This window comes from Cuculus canorus, chromosome 2, assembly GCF_017976375.1.
Source record: "Cuculus canorus isolate bCucCan1 chromosome 2, bCucCan1.pri, whole genome shotgun sequence".
NCBI classification, from domain to species: Eukaryota; Metazoa; Chordata; class Aves; order Cuculiformes; family Cuculidae; genus Cuculus; species Cuculus canorus.
The window spans coordinates 159,548,676-159,575,010 of record NC_071402.1 but is presented as its reverse complement, the minus strand read 5'-3'; the positions used below and the strand labels follow the sequence as shown (position 1 = coordinate 159,575,010).

Here is a 26,335-nt window from a genome sequence, read left to right as displayed (position 1 = left end):
TTTAATTGCCATTTGTGTAACGTGCAATAACTATTAAATTTAAATTAAATGCGCAGCTCAGAGCCTGCAGAAGGCCCTGGCCAAAGTGCTAATTTTTCCCAAGTTGCTGGAAAGCTGGACTGTAGAGAAAGAGTATTTATTCTTCTTGTAAACTAGTTAAATCTTAACCTGGAGCAGGGGAAAAAATGTTGAGGGTAACTATGGGAGAGATGGGGGTGGAGAGGAACAGTGACTCTTAACAGAAACAGAAATTGATGGGTTTCCCCTAACTTTTACTTTGTATTTGAGCAGAGGTTCTTGGGTGCACTTTTCCCTGGTGCCTGTGCTGACAGGATGGAAAAAGACATTAATGGGTTTTCCACACAGGGAGCAGAGGTACACAGGTTGTGAGTTGGTTGGGGATATGACTCAGAGCCAGATGATGATGTGCTCTCCCTCCTGGTCCTGCACCCTATCCCTTCCCAGAGACTGTAACAAGTCCTTGCCATGCTGGCCAAGGGCAATGCGTCCCCATACGAAATGCATTCCTAAGTGGAAGAGCCCCTCAGCTTTGCTGTGCGAGTCTGAGTGGTGACCTTGGAAGCAGTCACCTTGGCTAAAGGCCTATCTCTGCACTTAGATGCTCCAGAAACCAAATGAAGACAGTGATAATTGTAGCTCTGTGATGGGCTTTCATGTAGGGTTTTGACGTGCTAGAAGAGTAGGGCTGATAAAAACACCTAAAAGCTGCTACAGAGCAGTTCCCATGGCAGCAGAAAAAGGTAGAATGTATCTGCAGTGATTTTCAGGGAGAAGCATGCAGTGGGTGCTTCTGAACTGGCCAAAAGTGGGGTAATTATAACTCTGTGTCAAAGCCAGGAGCGCCGAAATTGCTTCTGCTACGTCTCTATGCACACAGCTCCAGGCAATGAGACCTGTCCACCTTCCTGCACAGGCTCTGGGACTGTGGGACTACAATCATCCCAACCTCTTCTAAAGCTCTACTAGCTCTGAGTGGTCTCGGAGTACAGAACTTTTGGACCTTAGACTAATAGTGAGCTCTTCCACTTTGATCTTCTTTCCTCCGCAAGCCCAGGGACTGTTCTGTTTGCTCAGACTTTGTTGCAAGGTTTTCTAGTGGCAAAATGATTGGTTAAAGCCCAGATATTATTAAAACCAGTAACAAAGCAGTGTCAAAGTGTGCCTGACAGTATCTCATAAATACATACATATACATGTATAAAATTATCATATGCTGGCCAGTGTAAAGAAGTGGAAAGAAATACAGGAAGGAAATGGATGTAATACTAGTAGAAGGACAATGCCAATATAATCTCCAGAAGGCTTTTTTTCCTGCTAAGCAAATTTCCTTCTTGAATTTAATTTCATCTCTTATTGTATACATATATCCTACATGGCATTGTTCCCTCCCCTGTCCTATCTGCAATCTGAAACCTGAAAAAAGGAGACAGGGAGAAGAAGGGCTCAAATAAATTTGAACTGAAATCATTGCTCTATGCTCAGGCTATGCGGTCAGCTTGCAGCTCAGCTCCCTTTGATGACATAGCTGCTTCCCAGAATCCCAGCCATAGCCAGGGAACTGGATGCTGCTGCCACTAATAACAGGGATCAGGAGAGCTTTAGTGGCTTTTGCTCATGAATGCTGTCCACGTCACAGATGGATTCCCAGAAGGAGGTCGATCGGCACAGCCCTCTCTAGTCATGCCTGCAGATTTATGCCAGCTGAATACCTTCATCCTGCTATCTATGCTCTAGACCCATAAGATCATATCACCTAGATTTAAAAAGATCAGTGCAGATTTATACAGATCCTTTATAAACAATCTTCTCACACTACTGGTTTCTCTGGCTGACTTGGGGGTTAACATGAGTGTATGGTTACGAATGTGAGTTGTGCATAAAGCATGAGTTAGGAAGAAATTCTTCACGCTGAGGATGGTGAGGCACTGGCCCAGGTTGTCCAAAGAAACTGTGAATGCACTGATCCTGTCCAAGGCCAGTTTGGATGAGTCTTTGAGCAACCTGATCCAGTGGGAGGCGTCCTTGCCCATGGCAGGGAATTGGAACTAGATGGTCTTTAAGTTTCCTTCCAACACAAACTATTCTGTGATTCTATGATATATACATACATAGTAAGTAGTTTTGTGTATATATATATATTTACTAAGTATATAGTATGTTCACGTGTGCATAGGCATGAATGTAGTAAAGAAATGCATCTGTACATTAATATATATATGTACATGTGAATCAATGCACACATAAATACAGACATACATACAGATGAGCAAACATTAACACATATGCATACCCCTATGAAGTTTTTTTTTATCCACATGCACACACCGTACCCATGCAAGGAGCCTGGGTGGCTGATTCAGGGACCAGTGCCCCATTCTAGCCCTCCAAAAGGTGAAGGAGTGCCAAATCCTGTAGCCCATCCTGCTGGGATCACACTGGGAAGGAAGGTGGTCCTCAGCCAGTGACCTGGCCAGACCCAGCCCGTCCTCCAGCCTGCAAAAACCTCTGTCCTCCAGCACACTTAATGCATCCAAAACCCAGAATAGAAACACTGACAATCCATTGATTGTGTTTTCTGGGAAGCAGTAGAATAACGCAGCCACTGGGCAGACGTGGCTGAAAAACCTCCTGTGAGAAGTCTGCTCCTGTGAACAATCTTAGAAAAACAAATCGATTCATAACCCACCCAGCCTTAAAAAAACAGCAATGAGGAACAGGAAAATTGAAAAAAAGCATCACTGGGAACCCAATTATGGTTAAGAACAGCCTGACAATAATTGATGAGTCTTTATGGGGAGAAAAAAAAAACAAGAAAGAAAAAGTGGATAAAATGTTAGTAAGGAAAACAGCTCAAACTTTTCAGTGTTTGTAGTTAGTACTGACTAGTAGGTAAGAGTCACAGTCTGGCAAAGGGTAAAAGTGTTCTCTCCCTTTGATTCAATGGTTGCAAAAAGACTCCCCCATCTTTCTTTTCCCCTAATGCACCCCCTTCTGTCCAGAAATGAAATGTCACCCCATGCCACGTTACTTGCTGACAACACTTTGTGAACACAGTGACTGAATCTGCCTCTGACACCCTTGTGTGTGCGGAGCAAGAGGCAGGAGCTGGCTATAAGAAGTGTGGAAGTCTGTTGGGCTGCAGAATGTGCACAGACTTTATGTTTCTTGGGAGAAACTTGTTTTTCAGTGTCACCTTGCAAGCTCTGCTGCAAAGCCTGGAGAAAACTATCATGGGTCAGGGCACTTGTTAATGTGATCAAGTTTTGGACATTGTGATTATAAAAGATTTGACTTCTTCCTATATGAATAAATAAACCTCTAAGTCAAGCAAAGGACCCCAGCAGGCTGAACTGAAAGGGAAAACTCATGGTGATGGCTGGGAGAGGGAAAGGGTTTCTTCTTCTTTCTTTTTTTTTTCCATCAGAATTTGAGTTTTTGATAAGGTAGGATTTAAAATTTCTATCATCTTGACCAGCCTCCCAGATGGGACTCAGCTTCCTGGTCTGGAGCTTCCTGGTGATGCTGGGGATGGGCAGGAACATCCAGTATGGCTGTGGTTACACAGGAAGATCAGAGAACGCTGTTTTTCAGCTCACAGTGAATAGTGTCCTGCTTTGGAAAAGAATTTAAAGAAAACAACTAAACAAACTCCCAGAGTATGAAGTATGGCAGATATTAGTTCACGCTCTGGGGAGACCTTATGGAAGTCTTCCAGTACTTCAAGGGGGGGCTGCAGGAAAACTGGAAAGGGGGGCTTTCTAGAGGAGTGCAGGGATAGGCTGAAGATCAATGGCTTTAAGCTGAAAGAGGGGAAACTGAGAGGAGATCTTAGGAAGAAATGTTCTCTTGTGAGGGTGGTGAGGCACTGGCACAGGTTGCCCAGAGAAGTGGCGGCTGCCCCATTCCTGGAGGTGTTCACGGCCAGGCTGGATGAGGCTTTGAGCAACCTGATCCAGTGGGAGGTGTTGGAACGGTGTGATCTTTAAGGTTCCTTCCAATCCAAACCATTCTATGATTCTAAACCCTCAGAGCATGAAGTATGGCAGATATTAGTGCTTGTGGATTTTCTACAGGGAAGTTTTGGCCCATTTGAAACTGGGACTGGGTTACAGTGTGATTATTTTGGTAGCGGCATGTACGTTATGCCTGCCAGCTTCGTGAAACAAAAGCAGGGTTCTTGCCATTGCCAGTGTGCTGTCACAGTGGCTTCTTGGCAACTCAGTCCTGTTTTTTCTTATAAGACAAGGGGTGTGACATTTTAAAGGGATCCTGCTACTGTTTGATTTTGCAGGAGCTGCTAGTGCACAAGGATGGACTGAATTTGCTAGAGACTGGCAGATGGCATCATCCCAGCTCTTGGAGGGCTAGAGGTGGTGATGGCTGCAGCGATGATGCTGAATAAAAACAACCCCTTTGGGACAGAGTTGGGAGAGCGTGATATTTGCATCACATTGCTCAGTGTGGTGTTGTGTCAGGGTATGTCTGGAAAAACCTTAATGTCTTCTACATAGGGCAGTGAAGCTCTTTTGCGGGTATTGCTGGGCTGCAAAACACTGTGAGACTAGATCCTGGAGGAAGGAAGCATAGTAGATGGTTGTGGTGGATAATCCTCTTGGTGGAGGTACTTTGCTAAGGTGTTTTGTTTCTCAAGGGGTCTTATTGTGTGTGATAAGAATTGTAGCTTCCACATCCAAAAATGGCTCCTTTGCTTCCAGGAGACTTTCACTTTATGGACAACTTTCTTCTGTCTTGCCTGAGACCCATCAAACTCGTTTCACTTAGGCAAACTAAATACCTCATATGGTCTCATTCATTGCTAGCACGGCTGGCATGTCACTCACCGCACTAGAGGAGTTACACAACTGTGTCATCAGAGAGGGAAATCAATTCAGCATTAGGTGGTTGTTCTTAGGTTTGGTGGAGGAATTAAAATATTAGAAGAAACCAGCTTGAATTTTCAGGACGAGGTCTCAGCAACTGACAAAATAAGCCACAAAAATTCTTTTTTGGCAACTTGAATCAGCCCAAAGAGAATTGTTTTGGTAGGGTTTGATGTCAGGAGAGTGTGATTGTTTAAGTCAATTTTACATGAAATATGCTCTTTCAATATAAAAATACTTGAATTTAAGAACTTAATTTTTAAAAGAGAAGAAAAAGCTGCCAGTATTTACTAGACAAAACATCTTATTTTGGAAATGAAAGACAAATGAAAAGGCTTTTATGCCAAAAAACTAAGTGAATAATAATAATAATAATGTATCTTTTTTCTCACTTTAAACTGTTTACCAAATTAAATACAGTAGTGTTTCACTTTTCCGGAGCACTTTCCAACATACCGTATCCACCAAACTTATCTCGTGACTGATGTTCCTTGGCCTACTTGAGACCTTCCATCTTAAGATGATCTTGCAAGGGGCATAAGTGTAATGCTGTCCCATAATTATGGGAGAAATGATGGAGTCTACCTTTTCCCACACGTGTGTATTCAGAAATGGGACTTATTCCTTCTCATCATCCATTTAAGAGGAGATTCAAGTGCCTGAAGTCCCAGGAAGTGTTGCAATGTGGTCTAACCTTGGAGTTCTTTACTCCATCAGAGACCCAACCCATGAGCTAGTGTTTAATTCAAACAGAAAGCAAAGGCAATGTCTGACTTCTCCTACACCCCATTCTGCCCTCCAGAACTTAACAGAAGGTATTTTTTAGGCTTTATAATTTCTTCCACGTCTGCGAACATCCGAGACAACATCTGGTGGTGAGGCTGGTGAAGGGGAGGTTTGCAGAGAAGGCAGGAAGCCAGCTGTCAATAAATGCTTGGAGAATCCGAAACCATCTTGCTATAGGGAGAACAGTCAGTCTAAAAAGTGTTCTATGTTTCTGGTGCTGGCTTTTGCCAGAAGCTCTCTCAGTTCTCCAAAGCAACTGTGTCATTCTCCTGTCAAGGCTGTGGAATTTCCCTTTTCTCTCTGGAAAGTTGTGGCAACACATTCTCCATCTGAGAAAGGGAGCTATGAATTTACAGGCTACTACCAGAGTTGGAAAAGCACAGTGATTGAAAAGAGCACTACTCCTCCAGCCCCAGAAGGTATTTGCAGGAAAGCAAGAAGCAAGGGTTTGTGAAGCCCTGCCAGGAGACTGCCACCAGTGGTCGTGTGCTTGGACAAGCTTTCTACAAAGTGAAAAGCTGAACCTGAGCCCTGTACTTATCAGGCTGTGGTTCCTCACGGGATGAGGATTGAGAGCATGAGACTATGACTGAAAAGATTTAGTCTCAGGTATTGAAGTTCAGTGTTGCGTTTCTTTCCTTGGGGTAGGAAATTCGCAGGTTCCCCAAATCCTTTTCTCAGTCTCTCTATAACCCTTCACGCTCCCTTGACCTACTTCAGCTCTTCCCCTCTCCATCTCTGACATCACCTGGGAGCATCCCATGTAGTGTCTAATATACACCAAACCACTGCTTTCTAACCCCAAACCAAACTCTGGTCCTTCACACAACACTTTTACATTCACTTCTTGAGGAACCAGGTGAATCAAAAGCCACAACATGATAGACCTTATCCAGGCTTATTCCAAAAGACAGTAGGGACCTGGAAGCCATACAATCTGCTGAAGTTATGGTAGAAGCAGTGGTGATATACTGCTGTGATTTTTCTGCTCTTAAGTATTCCAAATAAAGGAGAGATTCAGAGTGACCGTTTTCTGGTGGAAAACAATGCAGACTGGAAGAAAATAAAAGTGGGTTTGTGTTTGCTTGTGTAGCAGTACTTTATGCATGACCTTGACAAAGACTTTGACTCATTTTCTTCATCTTGAAATACATATCTTTTTAATGAAAGACTTCTTCAATTCAGCTGAAAATAGTGATTGATTTCTATTTTCACTTCACTTTCATTATTAGTACAGTTAGGTGTTGCAAAAGGTCAGCAATTCAGTTCTCCATTTGACTCCCAAACAATATATTTTCCCTCATTGCAAAATTACCTATTGTTTCAGGTCAACTTGAAATATTTTTTCTTCTGAAAACATTGAGGACCAAGCATAAAACTGAGAAAAGAGTATCAGTAGAGTTTTATGGTTGGGCTTCTCTTCTGCAAAATTTTCCTTATATTTTAGCTGTCCTCCGTGAAGACCAGATGGAGCATCTTGTACTGGCATGTGTCACAGCCCATATACTAGTCAAGTGTCTGCTGTACCATGCCTTCCCTGCCATCAGACCATTAACTGAGTAGAAATAATGAGGAAAGTCCTTAGGGCAACCCTGGAGGCTAAATGTAGATGTACCAAAAGAGTTTCAGAAAGCAAAGGAGATGCGACATCGGAAGTGACTATCAAACAACAGCAAGGGATGGAGCTGTATGAGACTTGACCATGTGTCAAGGTTTGCCCATGGGCTGTGAAGGAGTTTATGTACATCATAATTGATCTGGGCAGAAAGTGATGGGAGGAGCGTTATGGAGATGATATCTATTAATAGGTTTAAAAACGTCTTAGTGGAAAAAACCCCACATGCTTGTGAAATACAAATGTAACCTCAACACAACGATACTGATTTTGATGACCTTCTGGGCCACTTCCTGTCTGCTGCATTTCTGCCTCCTAAATTGGTCTCCCAAGAGCAGAATAAAACCTCTAATTCTCTTGTTCTCCAAAACTAGCCCTGTCATGGCTAAGTGAAAATCTTGCCCTTTGTATTAGGGTTCCTCAGAATGCTATGAAACAAGAAGAACATTACATCTTTTCTGGAGGGGCTCCTTGTTTTCATTGTCTAAATGCTTTCCCCTAGATAACCTTTTGACTGCTGGTTAGCAACAGTTTTATTAATAGGACTTATTTCAGACTCAGATATGTGTGACTTATGATGCACAGTTATGTTCTTGATTGAGATACTATGGGTTTATAAAGAAATTCCCTGTGATATGAAGCTGTGAATGACGTTAACAGAGCCAAGAGGTGCGTGCATCCCTCCTAGTGTCTCTGGGACAAAACCAGCTTAATGTCGTTGTTTAAGCAAAGAAGACAGCGGTATTAGGGCTACAGCTGATGCTATCAGTGAGCAGATGATGACCCCTTGAAGCCAAGATTGCTAAACCAAAAGGAAAGCTGGCATTTGTTATGGAAAAGATTTAATTCAGATGTCTTGTGTCTTCAAAGAGCATTCAGCACAGACTATTCATCAAGGCAGGAGACAAGTGGAAAGAGATTAGCAGTCAGCACCTCTGTCTCTCATATGGATTTGTACCAAATACCGCTATTGTGATCCCTGGTGCTGTGTATGCTCAGCACTCATAGGAATGTCCTTTCTTTAAAACCTCAGTTGTCAACAGAATAAACAGCAGGGGAAATTCAATTCTTCTGAAGTGACAGATTTAAAACAAACAAACAAACAAACAAACAAATGCCCAAGGGAAATCATCCTAGTCTACTCCAAGGAACTGGAGAACATAAAGCCACATCTGGGAAATTAAATTCACATTAAACATATGAGTAGGTTTTGCAGCCTCCAGATTTGGGAGATGGTCTGGTGACCAAGCTCAGTAAAGCGTGGGGTTATGCTGATCTGCAGCAGTGAAATTCCTGGGGGCAGGGATGGGGCAGGGCATCAGAAACACCACTGAGGTCTTTCACTCCCTTGGATGCTCCCTTGCAGTAAAGCAGCAGCAGCAGAGCTGCCTCAGAGCATTTCTATGGGTCATTATCTGCGGCTACAATGCGTTGTGGTTCGTTTACCCACTTTTTGCCTTAGCCTGACCCTATTTTTACAGCCTGTCCTCCTTGTCCCTCATGCACGGGGTCTCTGGGCAGTGATCTTTCTGCCCTCATGGATAGCTCCAACCTTGCTCTTGCTATACAAAGGTCATTTTGGTTTTATTTGCTCTATCTGAGGGGAAGGGGAAGGAAACCAAAACCCCAGCCATCTTCAATCTAAATATAGCTTGAAGGTGGTTCCATCCATCTTCTATGATACCTTGTGGCTGGGTGGATGGTGAGTCACCTTTTCTTAAAACTCCACGGTGGTATGTGCTGAGAGAGGAAAAAACAGCAGCAGCTGCCACCCACACATCTCTGCAGCTTTCCTGAGAGGAAGTAGTGTCTGGGTGGTAGGTCTGGTTAAGTCGTCTGCCACCACCCTGCCAGGCATTGTGCACGGTCCTCCAGCTTTAAGTGGTGTTTTTATCAGGGCTATGATTAGAGGTGAGGCACACTCAGCCCTTCAGCTCAAACCTTCCCTTTGATCCAGTTGTGGGAATTTGCAGCAGTCCTTTTTTGCTGTGGCATAGTTTCTCAAGACCTGCAGCCTACCAAAGGTCTAGCTCGTGCTTTCTGGGTGGGACTCATCAGATCAGGAAAGGACATCTACATCTGTGCTTGTTGCCCACATTCTTTTTATCATCATGGCAGAACTGATTGATTCACCCAGTGAAAACAAGAGCATAACTCATCTTGTCCCTATGTATAGACCTAAAACAGGTCAAATCACACCCTAGAAGTGCCCATTCCCTTTCAGTGGTATGAAAGAAATGTGGAGTTACTGACACATCTGGATGTCTACATCTAAATGTATCTGAGATGAATTCTTCCCAAGAGCAGTCCATCACAGTGATTTGAATATGAGTTGCCAGCCACTCTGACCTTATTTCACCCACACCAGCTATTGATGCCTGAATAAACCAAATATGCCATTAATTTCACTCGCATTCTCGAAGCTTGATATAATTACACACACAAGGCATAAGGCTGATGCTGACATTGCACCTGTGTGAAAGCGTTCCTAATTTATTTCTAATTAAACTAAAGTATGAGGATTTGGGACGGAATTCAATGTAGATGATTATAATCTTCATGATAAAAATGTGTTTGGACCCCTTCATGAGTTTGGAAGAGGAAGAGCATTGTTATTCTTTTGGAGGCTCCTTAAATGCTTCCTTCTGGGCAGTCTCCTGACTGCCACATAGGTAACTATTTTATTAATTGGATTTCATTCAAGGTAACTCACAACTGATGATTGCAAACAAAGTGTTCATCCCCTGGAAGAGCTAGTTCAGATAATGCCTGAACAGGGCAGAGGCAAAAATAGTGGTTTGATTTTCAACAGTTGCAGGATAAGTGTTGAGTCCTGCCTTCCAAATCCACCAGATGTTTCCTAGTTCTTCCTTCTCCTAAGGCAGAAGATACTCAGAAACACTATGATAGGGAGAGAAAGGCAAAGCACTATTCGGAATTAAGACTTTGGGCCAGTCTGTGTCTTTCCTATAGGTCCTTATAGTGTCCTATGAATGCTAGAGCTCCTTGTGTGGTTCACAGTCTCTGGAGACAGGAAAGCATCTGGGAATTGTCCACTGAGCCCTGAGTGAAATAAAGACGTGGTGATTGTCCTGCTCTGCCATGTTGCAGCCATCCTGACTGGATGGGGAGTTACTACAGCTCCACCCTTTAGTTTTGTGAAAATCCCAAGTAGATGATGAAGGGATGTGTCATGTCATCACATTTCACCTTGAAACAAGGAAAAGGGGAGTTTGTGTTTCATGTTCTTACTATGCCTTTGTTCCACTTGGATGCTTTGCTACCAAGGAACAAAATCTGATATTAAGCAGTGAGAAGTGGCCAGCTTCATGAGGAATATCTGACCCCAAATTTGTGGGGTTGTAAATGTGTGGGGAGGTGGGAAAAGTCGTGTGTGTTCACAGAGGAATGCTTCCAAGGGTGAGTATTCGTATACTGTTAGGTCTGTCCCAAGTGTATATTTTATGTCTGTGCATTTGCATGGTTATGCATATCAAAATAAGGTTTGTCTTCATTTATATATTCACCTTAAGGGCAATCTGTCACTCTTCCTGCACTGCAGGAATGTCCCCATCAGCAAAGACACCCACCTTGTTAGTTTTCCCTGGGAGGCAGCAATAAATTCCGGTGTAAATTCACATTGCTGAGCTGTGCCTGTTCATCTAGAAACTTGGACCTCGCACTCTGACCTTGTCCTTCCTTCTTTTCTGTTTGAGCTCAGCACCAGACTATTGGCATCTTGGAGCATTTTTGAAGTGCAGAGCCTCAAGAGGGAATTGCCATGTAAAAACAGGGAGTGGGGCAACCCTAAAATAGGAAACAGGAGGAAATATGAAGTGATGAGAAAATAAAAGACAGGTGGCAGAGTCGGAGCAAGGTCCAGCAAGTTGTCCAATATAGTCCAATATATCATAGGCAGTGGTTATTAGAGGATGCTTTAGGAAAAGGTACAAGAACAGGGAAGAACTCCTCTGAAACACTCTTGTAAACGTCAAGCAGAGACTTCCTAATTTAAGTATTTCTGTACAGTTTGTAATGTACAGAAATGGATTTCTTTTCCAGGAAGTGGTCCTGTGATCCTGTACACACGCATGTAACTGGGAGCATCCCCAGTATGCCATGATCATCTTTCCACAATTTAGCTGTAAGAGCAAAGAACCACTTTCTTCACTTTCCTTTGTGCCTAATCCATGCCAGCTTCATTTGATACCACCTAGTTCTTCTGCTGGAAAAGACCATGGATAGTAGGTTCCCACCTGTCTACAGAAAAAACCCTGTCAGATAAGTAGCTTGGAGGATTTACAGTTGTTCTAGCATAATCATCTGTGGAGAGGGCATCAGTGGTGGGGAGTTCCTTGGAACAGGGGCAAGAACCTACAGCAGGAACATAGGAGAAGAGGAACGGACAAAAGGAATCTGCAGTCTTGTGTTGGGGGCAGAGGTCCTAAAGGTGGGTCTGTTGAATAAGGAAGGTAGAGAAGGAAAGAAGAAGAATCTACCAGCTCAATAAAATAATTTTCTAGGATTTATGAGTCAGTATCTTTCATGGAACTCACTAGCACCCAGAACCATAACAGAGGGACAAATCCAGTGATCTTATTTACTTCAGTTTTCTGTTTTCATCTGGATTTATTCTTTGTCTCTTCCAGGTTGAATTCACTCCCGATCAGATTGAAGGTGAGGAAGATGAGTTTCTCTTCTGTGCACAGTAAATACAGTCACTGGGAGGTTCTGGCAAGTACTGTGCTGGACACAGGTGTGGTATTGGAGCTCAGTTGAGAATCATAGAATATTTTGGGTTGGAAAGCATGTTTAAAGGTCACTTAGTCATAGTATCATGGTATAGTGAGGGTTGGAAGGGACCTTAAAGATCATCCAGTTCCAACGCCCCTGCCATGGGCAGGGACACCTCCTACTGGATCAGGCTGCCCAAGGCCCATCCAACCTGGCCTTGAACACTTCCGGGGATGGGGCAGCCACAATCTCCCTGGGCAACCTGTTCCTGTGCCTCACCACTCTCATGGTGAAGAAATTCTTCCTAATGTCTTGCCTAAATCTGCCCCTCTCCAGTTTATACCCATTCCCACTGGTCCTATCCCCACAAGTCTTTACAAGTAGCCCCTCTCCAGCTTTCCTGTAGGCCCCCTTCAGGTACTGGAAGGTCATTATAAGATCTCCTCTGAGCCTTCTCTTCTCCAGGCTGAACAAGCCCAACTCTCTCAGCCTGTCCTCATAGGGAAGGTGCTCCAGCCCTCTAATCATCTTTGTAGCCCTCCTCTGGACCCATTCCAACAGCTCCATCTCCTTTTTGTACTGAGGATTCCAGAACTGGACACAGTATTCCAGATGAGGTCTCACTAGAGAGGATTAGAGGGGCAGAAACCCTTCCCTTGACCTGCTGGCTATGCTTCTTTTGATGCAGCCCAGAATACGGTTGATCTTCTGCGCTGCAAGTGCACATTGCCTGCTCATGTCGAGCTTATCAGTCAGCTCCTGTAATGCCTATCAGTCAGGTCCTCAGTTCCTTTCCTCCTGGCTTATTCTGGTTCTTTTCTTTTCCTTCACCTGGCCATTAGAAGGTTCTTAGATTCATAGATGAGTAGGCAGACAGACTGATAGTTGCTAGATAGATATTTACTCCTATGCAGACCTTAGATGCTTCAGATGTAGAATTATATCTGCAACATGGACCCCAGTTGTGCCTGGATTGTCCCTGGCACACATTGTCTTCTGCACTAGTTTGCACACGTCAAAACCTTGCCAAGAAATATGCTATCAGTTTAAGAAAGTAGGTAACCGGTACTCCAGTGCTTGGAACAGTTTTATCTTGTGTTAAAAGCACAGTTTAGAAAGCAAACGCTACTTGCCATGATTTATAGCTGTTATACTGGCTGTTGGCATGACTTGAGAATTGGGACTTGAACGGAGCTCTACAGTCATACATCTTTTTGATATTTTTTCTGCTTCCCATTCTCTCCTCACTCTCTCAAGCTTCCAAGGTTGCCAGCTCTCCTTCCTCCTGGTTTTCAGGCACACCTGTTTTGTTCTGCTTTCATTTTTGGCTCTGCATTGCACTTCTAATTTTGTCAAACTTCAACTTTTCAGAAAGCCATCAGGTGATCATGGTCACCTGTTGTATCTTTATTTGTGTTTTAAAAAGATAGACCTCTAATATATAATGGTCACACTTTCTCTGTGTTGACCAGAGGAGGACTTAGGTGTCTCAGGGAGCCCAAGTGTTTCCCCATTTGTCAGTTGAAACCAGATCAATAGCAAGTCCATCTCATGTGTTAGACATTACTGTCTGACAGTCTATCATCCTTGATCCCACAGGTTTTCTGGCAGCTGAATCTGAGTTGAGGTGCTGCAAGGGAAATAGACAACACAACATCTCAAGGTCTTTCCAGCCCCTGTCTTTTCCAATACTCTGAACCATCTTGCTAAGGAAAAGACTTTGCTCTGCCAGGCTCACTTCCCTGTAAGGATTCAGTGTTATGTTAGCTGACAAAATGTTACGCTCAGAAAGAGAAGGTTGGTGTGTGGGTGAAGCCATGTGGAACACACCCATCTTTGCACGTCCTCCTGCCTCAGCTGCAAGTGAAATTCATTGGTTGTGGCAATACATATTTACAAAACTGGATTCTTGGCTTCTTCAGCACTCCCTAAATTGCTGAAAAGAGAAGAATATGAGCTATTCAAGATGAGAAGATACATAGCAATTATGCATAAGAAAATATACACTGCTCCTGCTAGTGGTTTAACGGCAAGCAGGAGGACAAAGGATACTATAGCCATGCTGGTTTCATTGCTTTGATGGAAATTTGCATTCAGGCAGCAAATGCAAATGCCAGTGGAAGAAAAATAAAAATAGGTTGCCTCTGTATATTGACAAAATGGGGTTTCCAAGCCCACAGGCCAATGCACTGGTCAGAGGTGGTTAAGTCTGATTTTAGATTTTAAAAAAGAGGTAGAAGAAGAGAGAAATGTGCGCTGTCAGTAACTATGATGAATTGCGAGCCTTTAGGAGGTGAAGTGAAGGGTGCTCAGGCAACTGTTCTCAGGGAGTAGGTAGGCAGCAGGCGGATGAGTAGCTCAAGCATGTTTCTCATACACCTCATCTGCTGAGATTCCCAGTGAGGGACAGAGCTAGGAGTGGGACTCTGGCCCCCTTACACTGTCAGCAAGGAGCCCATGAAAATCCGCTATTGCCCTCTGCTGGAATGAGGGCTGCCAACGGGACCTGGGGTCCAGCTGGTGACAGAGGGGGAAAACTTCCAGGAAAGAGAAGCAGGGAGAGAAATAAAGGGAGAGCAAAGAGGAGAATGGAAAGAGGAAAACAAAAGGATCATTAATTAGTCCCAAAAGACAAACTGTATCATTATTTGAAAGTGTTGCATGAGGAAGGAAATAAATAGGATATGAATGGAAAGATAAGAGTGAAAAAGGAGTGGGGAAGGTTTAAAGGCAAACTTAGGAACACAGGAGAAGGGAAGAAGAGAGGGAAATAAGCAAAGAAGAGGAAAGAAAGAATGAAGAAAGAGTGGGAATAATGAGGAGCATAAGGAATTTAGAAGGGAAAGATGGCACGCAGAGAGTGTGGTTGAATGAGTCAAAACAAAAGATAGCCTTACTGTGTTTGGAGAGTAGGAGGAAAACATATATAGATGAGTAACAGCGAGACAAGGGGGAGATTCAGGGGTTCAGAGCTTTAAAGCCAAAGGGATATTTGTGAACACTTGTAGACCATGCTCTATGCAGTGTGTTCAGAAAAGGTAACAGCCTCTTGCTGTTGTTTGTGCCCTGAGGTGCTCCTCTGTCTCTGCAATGTGTTTGTGACTCCAATAAGGAGGAGCAAACCTGAGATACTAGTGTTTGGGGATATCTCCCCTGGGATCCTATGCTAACTCTGTTAATTAGTGGTGGTAGAGAGACCATCTCCCATGGGAATGATTTGTCAAGATATTGCTGCTCACAGTGGTAAGAGACTCTCTGTTCAGCCAGAAGTAAAAAGAAGACATGAAGATATGCTCACAGGGATTTAGTGGAGGGGAACTGGCTGCCTTTCAAAGAAGGGCTGTGCATGGGTGCACAGGAAAAGCAGGCAGGTGTGAAACCAGTGGAGGGAATGATTGCATCTCCACAGATGAGATCTGGCATCGGTAGCTGATGGCATAGCAAACCTGACTTCTCCCAATGCAATTGGATTGGGTGCTAGAAAAAAGGAAAATCAGAGTAGTCTTCTAGATCTCACTTTGTTTACTGTGTGTGGTTTTGGGTGCCACAGTATAAAAAGGATCTGAAGATATTGGAGAGTATCCAGAGGAGGCCACAATGTTGGTGAAGGGTTTAGAGGGGAAGTCATTTGAGGAGTGGCTAAAGTCACTTGGTCTGTTCATCCTAGAGAAGAGGAGGCTGAGGGGAGATCTCATCTCAGTCTACAGCTTCCTCACAGGGGAAGGAGGAGGAACCAGTGATTCATCTTCCCTGGAGGTGTTTAAGGAACGGGTTGGTGAAGTGCTTTGGGACATGGTTTAAGGGAGTGTTAGGAATGGTTGGACTTGATGATCCAGTGGGTCCTTTCCAACCTGTTGATTCTATGATTCTATGATTCTATGATTCTATGTTTCTATGATTCTCTTCTCTCTGGTGACCAATGACAGGACCTGAGTGAATGGCAGGAAAATGTGCCAGGAGAGGTTTAGGTTGGATATTAGGGAAAAGTTCTTTACCCAAAGCATGATGGAGCACTGGAGCAGCTCCCCAGGGAAGCAGTCATGGTGCCAAGCCTGACAATATTCCAGAAGCATTTAGACCATGCCCTCAGCCACATGGTGTGAACATTAGGGTTGTCCTGTGAAGAGATAAGAGTAGGACTTGATGATCCTTGTGGATGCCTTCCAACTCAGGTCATTCTATGATCTGCTTCTTGACACTATCAAATTCAACAATTGATCAATTATAAGGTTTTCCATACACCCTCAGCCTCCTCCACACTGCTTTTTTGTATGATTATTCCCGTAGCTTATCATGGCATGCCATCTTACCTGCTCACAGAAGTTCTCCTTTATCTCAGTGGGCTGCATCAGTGCTCTCTAAGTGCAGAATGCTGAATACAATACCCAGTTAGCTAATGAGAAGAACTGCTAGTGAATTCTGTGCCATACTGAGTGCTCCTGATGAGCTGGAAAACTTTCAGTGCCAACCATTTCTATTAGGTTTTCTGAAATTTCCAATGTTTGCTGAGATGGAAATACCATGAAAAGAGCATCTGACGTCTCCAATTCCATTCCCTAATTGAATCAGAAAATGCAGGGGAGGAGGAACTCAAACACTGCTGATAAAAGCAATAACAAAGCCCATCAAACTTGTTCCCAAACTGCAAAACAAAATAACCAGGCATAGATAGTCAGTGGGGAGGTCTAGGCTTGCTTTGACTTTAACTAAGGGAGCATTGCATGCATATCTTTCTATCTCTTTATCTTCCAGAATTTAAGGAAGCATTCTCACTCTTTGACCGGACTCCTAAATCTGAGATGAAAATCACATATGCACAATGCGGAGATGTCTTGAGAGCTTTGGGGCAGAATCCAACCCAGGCTGAGGTCATGAAGGTGCTTGGCAGACCCAAACCAGAAGGTTGGTGTTCTCTGTGTTTGTTTTGGACAAGATCACTCCAAGAATTATTTATGAAGCAGATGAGACCTCCATTTGCTGATGGAAAGCTTAACTGTGAAATAACAAAGGATGTGGAACAGCCTCTGCAAATCCACAGACACAAAAAAAAAATAAAAATCTCATAGTCAATGTAATTGTCTCAAATTAAGAAGAATGAATATATTTAGTGGTCCTGTGCACCATACGTTTTGCAATGACAAATTTTTGCTATATAAGATTGCTTTGATGACAGGCAATCACCTGTGTTTAAGGAAAATGTAGAAATTCTTTGAAGACATCCAAAGAAACGAAGGGAGAGACTGAATGTGAGGACAGCTATATTAGAAAGTCTGTAAAGATTGCAGTGATATCTCCCTTCAGTGTTCACCATACACTGGATACCTCTTCAGATCAAAGGAAATCTCTCTCCACCATATCTACATACATTGCTTCTCTGCCCCTTCCTTCCACTGAAGTGGAACTGATAATTAGACCTCCATTCCACGGGATACGACTATGACGGAGTGGCAGTTGGGACAAGGAGTCATGTGGGACCATAATACCTTAAGATGCTCTTTGCAAGGAGAATGAGGAAAATGGAATACACAGCCCTCCTCCTGCCTTATTCACTTCAAACCTCCTCTCCTAATATGGTTTTAAACATCTCTGTGCTATAGGGCTGCAAAGTAAAGCTGATTTCATATTGGGAATGAGCTTCTCTTACTGTCTTCTGCTTAATTTCATATTTCTGTTTTGCGTTAAGCAGCCTTGGGAGTCTAATGGTGTTTTCTTTCCTTGATGTTTGCATATGTCCCATACAATGACATATCTATCTATCTATAGAGTCATAAGACAGTTTGGGTTGGAAGGGACCTTAAAGACCATCCGGTTCCACCTCTCCCTGTCATGGGTAGGGGCAACTTCCACTGGATCAGGCTGCTCAAAATCTCATGCAACCTGGTCTGTCTCTCTATCTCTGTATCATTAAAAAAAACTCATATTTCTCTCTTTGCCAGAGCTTTTTCCTATTCTGTCAATTCCTTCATATGTACTTAAGATATTTCTATACTCTTTTCTTTCTTTTAGCTGGCATTTATTGCCAGCGTTCTTCTACCCTCACACATGGTGGATGCCACATGATTAATTCTCAACTCTCACAGAATCCAAAAAACTTTTAATTTCTGTCTGTGTCCTTGTAGAGATGAACTCCAAGATGATTGACTTTGAGACCTTCCTGCCCATGCTCCAGCATATTTCCAAGACGAAAGACACGGGGACCTATGAGGACTTCGTAGAGGGTCTGCGCGTGTTTGACAAGGAGGGAAATGGAACAGTGATGGGGGCTGAACTCCGCCATGTTTTGGCTACACTGGGTAAGGTGAACCTCTTCTCATGCCGTTTCTTCACCAAGATCTTTCCCATTCAGTTTGTATCATTCTGGGTAACATTTACAGAATAGTTTCAGTCAAATAGGCACCAAATATTTAGATAATTAAATTAAATGGAATGGATCATAAGTTCGATTTCACAATCTTCTTGAACTTCAAACTCAGAGGCAAACTAGATGGTGGTTCTACTAAGAGTTTACTTAGTGAGGACTTGATTAAAACGTGACTAAAGCCTTCAAGATTTGGCTGTTAGAGAAAGCTTATTTTTAGAAGTATGAGTATGTGAACATCATATCATGTGGGTTTCCACATCCATTCTGTCTTTCTGGTTTTCAGATCACAATTTCTCAGTTTACAACTTCAAAAGTAGCTTTCTCAGCAGTCAGCACCACAAATTAAACTGAAGAGAAACTCTGCCTCCGTTCTCTCTCACTCTCTATTTTTTTGTTCTTGGATTCTTCGAGCTGTACTTTGTAAATACTTAAAAAGAGTTTAGGTACTAAACAATTTGCTTTCCATCCAGGTGAAAGGCTGACTGAAGAGGAAGTTGATAAGCTAATGGCTGGCCAGGAAGATGCCAATGGCTGTATCAACTATGAAGGTAGGTAGGACCACTCTGGTCTGGGCTGTGGTTGTGTGCTTGAAGGCTTTGTTGCAACGATCCTGAGAAAGTTCAAACCTGTGGAAGTTCTGATGCCCAAAGATGTGTGATTTTCCAAGTTTTAGACCAATTCGGATGCTATAATTCACCTCTATCTGTTGAAACTGAATGGCCATGACCCTTTCAGGAGGTGGGGATATGTATTCTTACTTTGTTTTACCTTTTTAACAAGAATATTTGCTTTAAGTTTTCTACAGCTCCCACAGTTCCTTGTCCTGTTAAAAAGAGATCACAAATCCCTTTTGAAACTTCTTGACTAAAAAGCACAATTTTCCTTCAAAACCTCAGCAAAAATAATCCTTTTTTTTTTTTTTTTCCCAAAGAATCCTACAATGCCTTCCAAAGAACTTCCATTTTATTTCATAGCTATTGTAGAAAGCCAGAATAAAAGGATTTGGTCATGATTAAATGGACCATGGTTCTGTCCTGCATCTTGCAAGACTACATGCTTCATGTTGTTAAATAAAACCATCGGATCCCCAAGGAAGCAGAAATGATGTCAAGCCTGGTAATATTCCAGAAGCATTTGGACAATGCCCAGTTTGGACTATGTGAATGTTGGGGTTGTCCTATGCATGGGTAGGAGTTGGACTCGATTATCCTTTTAGGTCCCTTCCAAGTCAGGATATTCTATGATTCTGTGATATTATGAATACTCTAGTATGGATCATGAACACATGCTCTTTCTTATACATAGCGGAGTCCTTCTTAAGGTTAACTGGTGACTGACCATTGTATCACTTTGGTTTAGCTGGTCTCACTGAGCCTTTTCTGAAAATTTGGGTTGGTGATGTCCTTGTATTTATAAATACCACTGACCTGAGCTCATGGAAACAATTCTTACAAGCAATTTATTGGTAGAAATCTGTAGATTTAGTCAACCAAAATGACTTAGGAACTCAAACTGAATTCAGTGAAATTCACAGTACAAAGTGATTACGGAGAGGGGAAAAAAAAATTATTACTGGGAAATGTATTTTTCCTTTTCCTTTCAGAATTTCAGAATTCTATAGGATGAATGCTTTTTAACACGTAGAAAAAACGGAAGCTGAAATCCTTTGAAATAAAAGCTTAATTTGGCTTGGAAATATCTTTCTTGCTTCAAAACATGAGTTCACTGGGGAAACATGGTCATGATACCCAACTTGGTGACCCACTGTGGATTGTGGAGGTTGCTTCCAGAAGCACCTTCAGTGCCCTCTGACTTAATTCAAACATTCTGAAGTCTTGAAAACCTTGCAAGATGAGGACCCAGAGTTTCTCATGGCTGTGTACCTTGGAAAGGCACTTCCATATGGTAGCCAGGGGTAAAGGATTGAGCAAGTTATGGATACCAACCTGAGATACAAAGGCATTACTGAGTTCAATGAAAAGAAATTAATGACTAATCCTTCTCTTTTTCTTTTTTCCAGCTTTTGTGAAACATATCATGGCTAATTGAATTTCAGGTGAGTATCTTCTGTCCTCCTTGAATTTCCTATTTTGTTCGATTTTGGCATCTGGGATAGGCTTGAAGAATGTATGAGAGACTAAGAAAAGAGAGCGAATATTTTCATCATGTTGTACAGGCAAGTAGGACAAGAACAATTAAAATGTTATCCTTGTCCTATCAAGTACAAAGGAAATCAGTGACATTAGGTAGTCCCCTCCCCCCCCACCTTAGGCCTACACGAACACTAGGGAGGGGCTCTTTGTCAGGGATTTCAAGGATTGGATGAGGGCAGATAGTTTTAGGCTGAAAAGGGGGAGATTTCAATGAGATCTTAGGAAAAAAAATGTTTTCCTGTGAGGGAGGTGGGGAGGCACTGGCACAGGTTTGCCCAGAGAAGTTGTGGCTGCCCCACACCTGGAGGTGTTGAAGGCCAGGTTGGATAAGACCCCTGCCCATGGCAGGGGGTTGGAACTAGATGATCTCTAAGGTCCCTTCCAACCCAAACCAATCTATGATTCTATGAGATAGAATTGAGCTTACTAGAGAAAGAGTGGGAAAAAATACAAGGAAAACTAGATAAGAATGAGTATCACATGAGTGTGCCACTGAACCTACACTTGGAGAATATTTATTTGCCTTCCATAAATCTAGCTCCCAACATCTCCTGGCACATGGGCTGGTTTTACTGGAAAAGACATGGGCTTTGTCCAGCACATCTTCTGGCTTTGTTCAGTAGTGTTCTCCAAACCACAGTGCCATTAAGGGTATCTGTCTCGCCATTGCAAATGAGCCGAACTTTATTTCCAGTATTTCCTGGTCAGTGTTTATTTCTGCATTCCTGGAATAGATGCCCGGACTTTCACCATAATTTATCTCTGTTCAGCTCTTGGGGAAGGACTGATCTGAGAGTTAAACAACTCAATCTATTCTGCAAAGCATGTGATAGACTAGGAAAAGCAGTGGCTTCCTTCAGATTTGTTCTGGTTGTTCTGAATTTTGTTTGTTTGGGTTTTTTTTCTTCTGCTATGGTTTAGGTTTTCTGCTCTGTCCTGACCAGGCTTTATTTTGCTTTTGGAGCTGCCATTATTCCAACCCACTGAGATCTGCCTGCCCTTTGGCGACTTCTGATTGCATTCACTGCCAACTCTGAGAGACAATTAAGTAGGAATCACATGCAGGTCTTTGGGACTTCTGTTCCAAGACGGAACTGAACAAAATGTAAACTGGCTAAAAAAGGTGATAGAATCGTAGAATCATAGAATCATTTGGGTTGGAAGGAACCTTAAAGATTATCTGCTTCCAATCCCACTGCAACAGGCAGGAACATCCCACTAGATCAGGCTGCCGACTAGATCAGGCTGACTGTTTTTTTCTTATTATAATCCACTTTTCTTTCTTAAAGGCATTTAACATCTCTGAACGTGCACCCAGTTTTCCAACACTGGGTCCCAGTTTTTGATTCCGAAGACACAGACTGGCCCATTGCCATAGTGGGTCATCCCATAGCTACTGTGATCCTTACTAGTTCTTTAGTCATGTTTTCAATCCCTGATCTCATCCTAAATCCACTGCCATGTGAAATTCCCATTCTGCTTCCAAAAGCCTTTCTAGTCACCCAAAGCAACATGAGTCACCAAAGAAGCCAAGCGAACAGTGGTAAAACTGACACAGAGCTGGGAGTTGCAGCACAGGAGCCAGTAAGATTGGATAGGTTTGGAAAGGGAGTTGAGAGCTTCTGACTCACAGAGAACCAACATGCCACTGATTTGCCAACAAGCCATGATGGGCGTCATTCAGTGGTGGCATCTTCCACTCCCTGCTGTGTTGCAGTTGGCATGTTTAGGGAAAGACAAACACAGTCTTTACCCTTGAAAGGGTGAGGGCCCTTTGCCATGGAGCACAGAACAAACAAATCCCAGAACACTGGATCTGAACTCAGTGGGAATCTGGATCTGAGTCCAAAAATATAGCAGTAGCTCATGTTTCTTGGCTGTTCCCAAATGCTAGAGGAAAGCTAGAGCTGTATTCCAGCATAAGAACTTAATTGTGTTTTCCCCTTTCCCTTTCCTTTTCCTTTCCCTTCTTTATTGTATAAGCATAGTTGTGACTTCTCTGTATTGATTTTTCTTATATCCAACCTCTCTCGTGGCTTCTCCCCCGGTGTTATGTGCTATATATAACACAGAGGAATCAATTATATCTTCAATTAAGTGACTTTTCGACTGTTTTTGAAGTCGCCCCCCCAGGTCAAGTGCTCTGTAGGATTATAGCCAACTATTCTTCATTCACAGTAGGCGTCGCTCTACAAAACACTCCCAGACTGGGCAGCAGAAGACATTAAGCTTTAACACAGAGGCAGAGAGCACTATATCCTGCTAGTGGTCCAGTGTCCACTGTAGTATGGAGCAGGGCTATAGGATACATGCAGTAAACTACATGGACCTCTTGCAAAGGCAATGCACACAACTCTTCCCCTGCCATGTGGTTGAATGTGTGACCAGCGGAGTCAACCTTTATCTCATGGCCTGTCTCTTGGGTGCATATCCATTCATGGGAGCTAATCAAACAGCTCAATATGCTGGGAATGAGCATATTTAGGAGCAAGATGTTTGTTGTCTGAATTGTTCAGATAGCTACTTCTCTACATAGACCTTGTTTGTCAAAAATACTCTATTTAACTCTAAACATAGAGGCTCAAATAGTAAAGTGGTGCAGCTAGAGAGGCTGTCCATAGTGTGTACGCAGAGGTTCAGTTTGATGTCCCACATGTAGGTTCTTGGTGTCTGAGATGTTCTAACTGTCTCAGATATCCATGGCCTCTTAGATGGGGTCCAGAGTCCATGGCAGACTTATGCCCTCTGGTAGCTGACAACCAGGCAGGATTCTCTAGGACATCTCAAGGGACCTTAGGTGATCAGGTGGGGGGAAGTTGATTGAGCCCCATGGTTTGAACTCGTGAAATCCTGGAATATGCCATTAGCATTTGACCAGCTGGCATAGTCCTCCTTGGCTCCCGGCAGACTAAGAAGCCTACAAGCAGATGACTACATGAAAGCAGATATCTCAGTTTCAGGACCTAAAAGAGATCCAGTGAGATGGATCATGCAGAGTGATTTACCTCATCTGAAGAAGGGACATAGAGGCAGTGAGTCCAACTGCCAACACTGAGATGGACAAATCTCCCATGAACTCTATGCCACATGTATGTGGATTCTGAATGTCTTCGAGCTCTCAAACTGCATCAGAAGCTTACAGCTCAGGAACTGAATCCTACTTGAAAGCTAGATGTTTGCTAAGAGAAATTCTTATGCTCAAACATTGAAGATGGGAGACTGACTACAGAGAACAGAGTGATAAATGAAGTAGGAGAAACAGTCTAGTGGTTCAGGAATCAGATTGTTTCTCTGGAAATCTGAGTCTTTATCTTATCTTCATGGCTTACAGGACATCATTGCCTCCCATTCCTGTTTCCCATATTATGTCCATCATCTACACATTGAGTGTAAGATTGTGGGATTGGGACTGACTAGGGATATTTTGTTATGCTGTGCGATTGCTCCCTGATGTCAGTTGGCATCTTCATAGTGTGGGGACACTCAGCTGCTGGCCTTGCCGTCAATAATTTGAGTACAGATGAGTGAGCATGGCTGAGGCTGATTCCTGGTGGAGTTGTTTGTTTCTTCTTTCTTCCTCTAATGCTCAAAAATAACTTTATTTTTAGGACAAGATAGGCCCTGAGAACCCCAGATGCTGGCCTTGGATTTCAATGGAACGGAATGTCTTCTCATTTTTCATCTCAGATTCCCATTACAGAGCTACAAAATGTGCTGCCCCTAAAGTTATTTGGACAAATGTTTTGGTATTTTTGTTTGTTTTTTCTTGTTTCTTCATGAGAAGCGGGTGGCCTCTGTGGAGATTCAATACACTCAGGAAATAGAAGAAACTGGAATCTGACCTATGAGTACCTGGGCATTGTCACTTTTTATTGATAGAATATATATAACAATACAAAATTGTTAAGAGAGAAGAGAAAAAAGGGGAGTAATTTTTTTTTTATCACTAAATCAATCAAAACTGCATTTGATATTTAGCCATATCCTACCCTCCCCTCTTCCTTCCAAAGCAACTGGGCCTTTCTCCTTGTGTTTATTTCACTTGTTTAAAAAAAATGGCTTTAAGAGAGTACAGGAGTAAAGAAATTAAACCATTTGTATAAACCTCATGTATGCAAGCAATACTCTTAATCTTTAGAGGAAAATAGTAAAAGTGAAATGTCCAGTAATCAGCAACGAACAACCTTGTTCACTTGTTTCTCAGCTTTGGAAGTGTTTAACAGTTCAACTGTTAAACCAAAGCAAAACAGAAATGTACACAGCATTTGTTAAAATGCAGCTCTTCTCCACGAGGATTGCTTCCCATTCTAACCTATGAAACAAGTAAAGTGTTTTTCCCAATGCACAATGGAAATTGTTCTAATATACTTATCTTGGCCCTGTAGCTTTTTGTAGTAAAATATGGGATTCTTTGTCACCTGGTTTTGTTGTTGTTTCTGTGTCTGTGTGAAAGAAGGGGAAATGGGAAATAAATGCTGTTGAGAAAAACCTAAGGAAAGGCAAAGGAAAGCTGAGAAGCATCAAAAGGCAGACGGATTAAGCTGTCTCATTTTCTAGGGAACAATAATTTAAAAAGTAAAAACAAATGCTACATCGTTTGGGGGTGAGAAAAGAGAAACTAAAGGCTCGTACATCTTGTTAGGATATACTGAAAAATCTAAATGTATGACTCCCCATTTAAGCATGAAGTATTGTTAAAACAGACAGCTTGGAAACTTAGAGGAGGGAGGATAATCAGCGGAAGATAATGAGTAGAACATTGTAATACATAGGATGCAAACTGCATAGCAATGGCTGAATAGGTCATCCCCACAAAGAAGAATTGCTATGAACAAGAAAACACAAACAAATTACACAGGGATGCGAGCTGTAACAAAATGTTCCATTGAATAACCAAGGTAGAAAATCAGCATTAGAGAGCTAAATGTAGTACCAAGCTGATGGCAATAATAATAAACTACTAACAGCAATTCTAAAGGCTACTGCAGAAGAAGAAGTAGAGTGATGCTAATAACGACAGTGATGTCTGATGTTCAGACTGCGTTAACTGTATACAAAGGTGCAAGCACGAGACAAAAAAATTGTCACCGTGAATCACTGGGTTTGGAGAAACCATCTCTCAAGCATCGGTCCTGAACAAAACCAGGTGTTCAACAGGCCATTCATAAGGCCATGAGATTAGCAAGTAGGTTTGCTCTAGCGTGCCAGAGATGGACACCATAATCACCAACGGTCCATCTCCTTCTCAGGGCTCCCATGTGGGCATCCACTTCACTTCTCAGCATTGTCTCCAGTGATGTTCTAGGATCTAGTTTGTCTCGGGGCAAGTAGCATTTCATAGGCATCTTGCTTCAGTCTTATAAATATGTATTTGGACCCTAATGATAGTTTAGTATTGTTTTGAATCAAAATTGTACAGTAGCTGGACAATGCAGTTCTTTCTCCATTTCTTGCTGGTGCACTGAACCACTTTGGGATGTCTCTTGTCTTCTGTGATACTCTTACATGGGTATCTTAAGTTTGAAGAGCCCTTGAGCTCTAGGACTCAAGCAGCTGAGGAGCACTGTGAAAGATAGGAGGTACCATATAACCGCTTCCCCTTTGTCCTTCATCCCTCGTTGTTCTGTCACCAGAACTTGGGCTATTGTCATCACACATGAGTCCTACATGGCCTAGCCTCCTGTCGGATTTGCCAAAATTTCCATCAAAATCAAACCACAGTTCATTGTTCTGATTTCTTTTCAGGGAGATTTGATTACCACATCAGGTTTAGGTGAAAGAGAAA

The 26,335-nt window shown here is 42.7% G+C and overlaps 1 protein-coding gene across 1 annotated transcript in view; it reads left to right on the top strand.

The window, feature by feature from the left end:
• The window catches only part of MYL3 (myosin light chain 3), a 36,900-nt gene extending 11,933 nt beyond the window's left edge, over nucleotides 1-24,967 (top strand). The window contains exons 2-7 of the mRNA XM_009556111.2: nucleotides 11,952-11,979; nucleotides 16,789-16,938; nucleotides 18,156-18,329; nucleotides 18,868-18,945; nucleotides 20,418-20,453; nucleotides 24,159-24,967. Coding sequence (XP_009554406.1) covers nucleotides 11,952-11,979; nucleotides 16,789-16,938; nucleotides 18,156-18,329; nucleotides 18,868-18,945; nucleotides 20,418-20,446 — 459 coding nt within the window. The 3' untranslated portion in view covers nucleotides 20,447-20,453; nucleotides 24,159-24,967. The remainder of the gene's footprint in view (nucleotides 1-11,951; nucleotides 11,980-16,788; nucleotides 16,939-18,155; nucleotides 18,330-18,867; nucleotides 18,946-20,417; nucleotides 20,454-24,158) is intronic.
• Nucleotides 24,968-26,335: the final 1,368 nt, after the last annotated feature.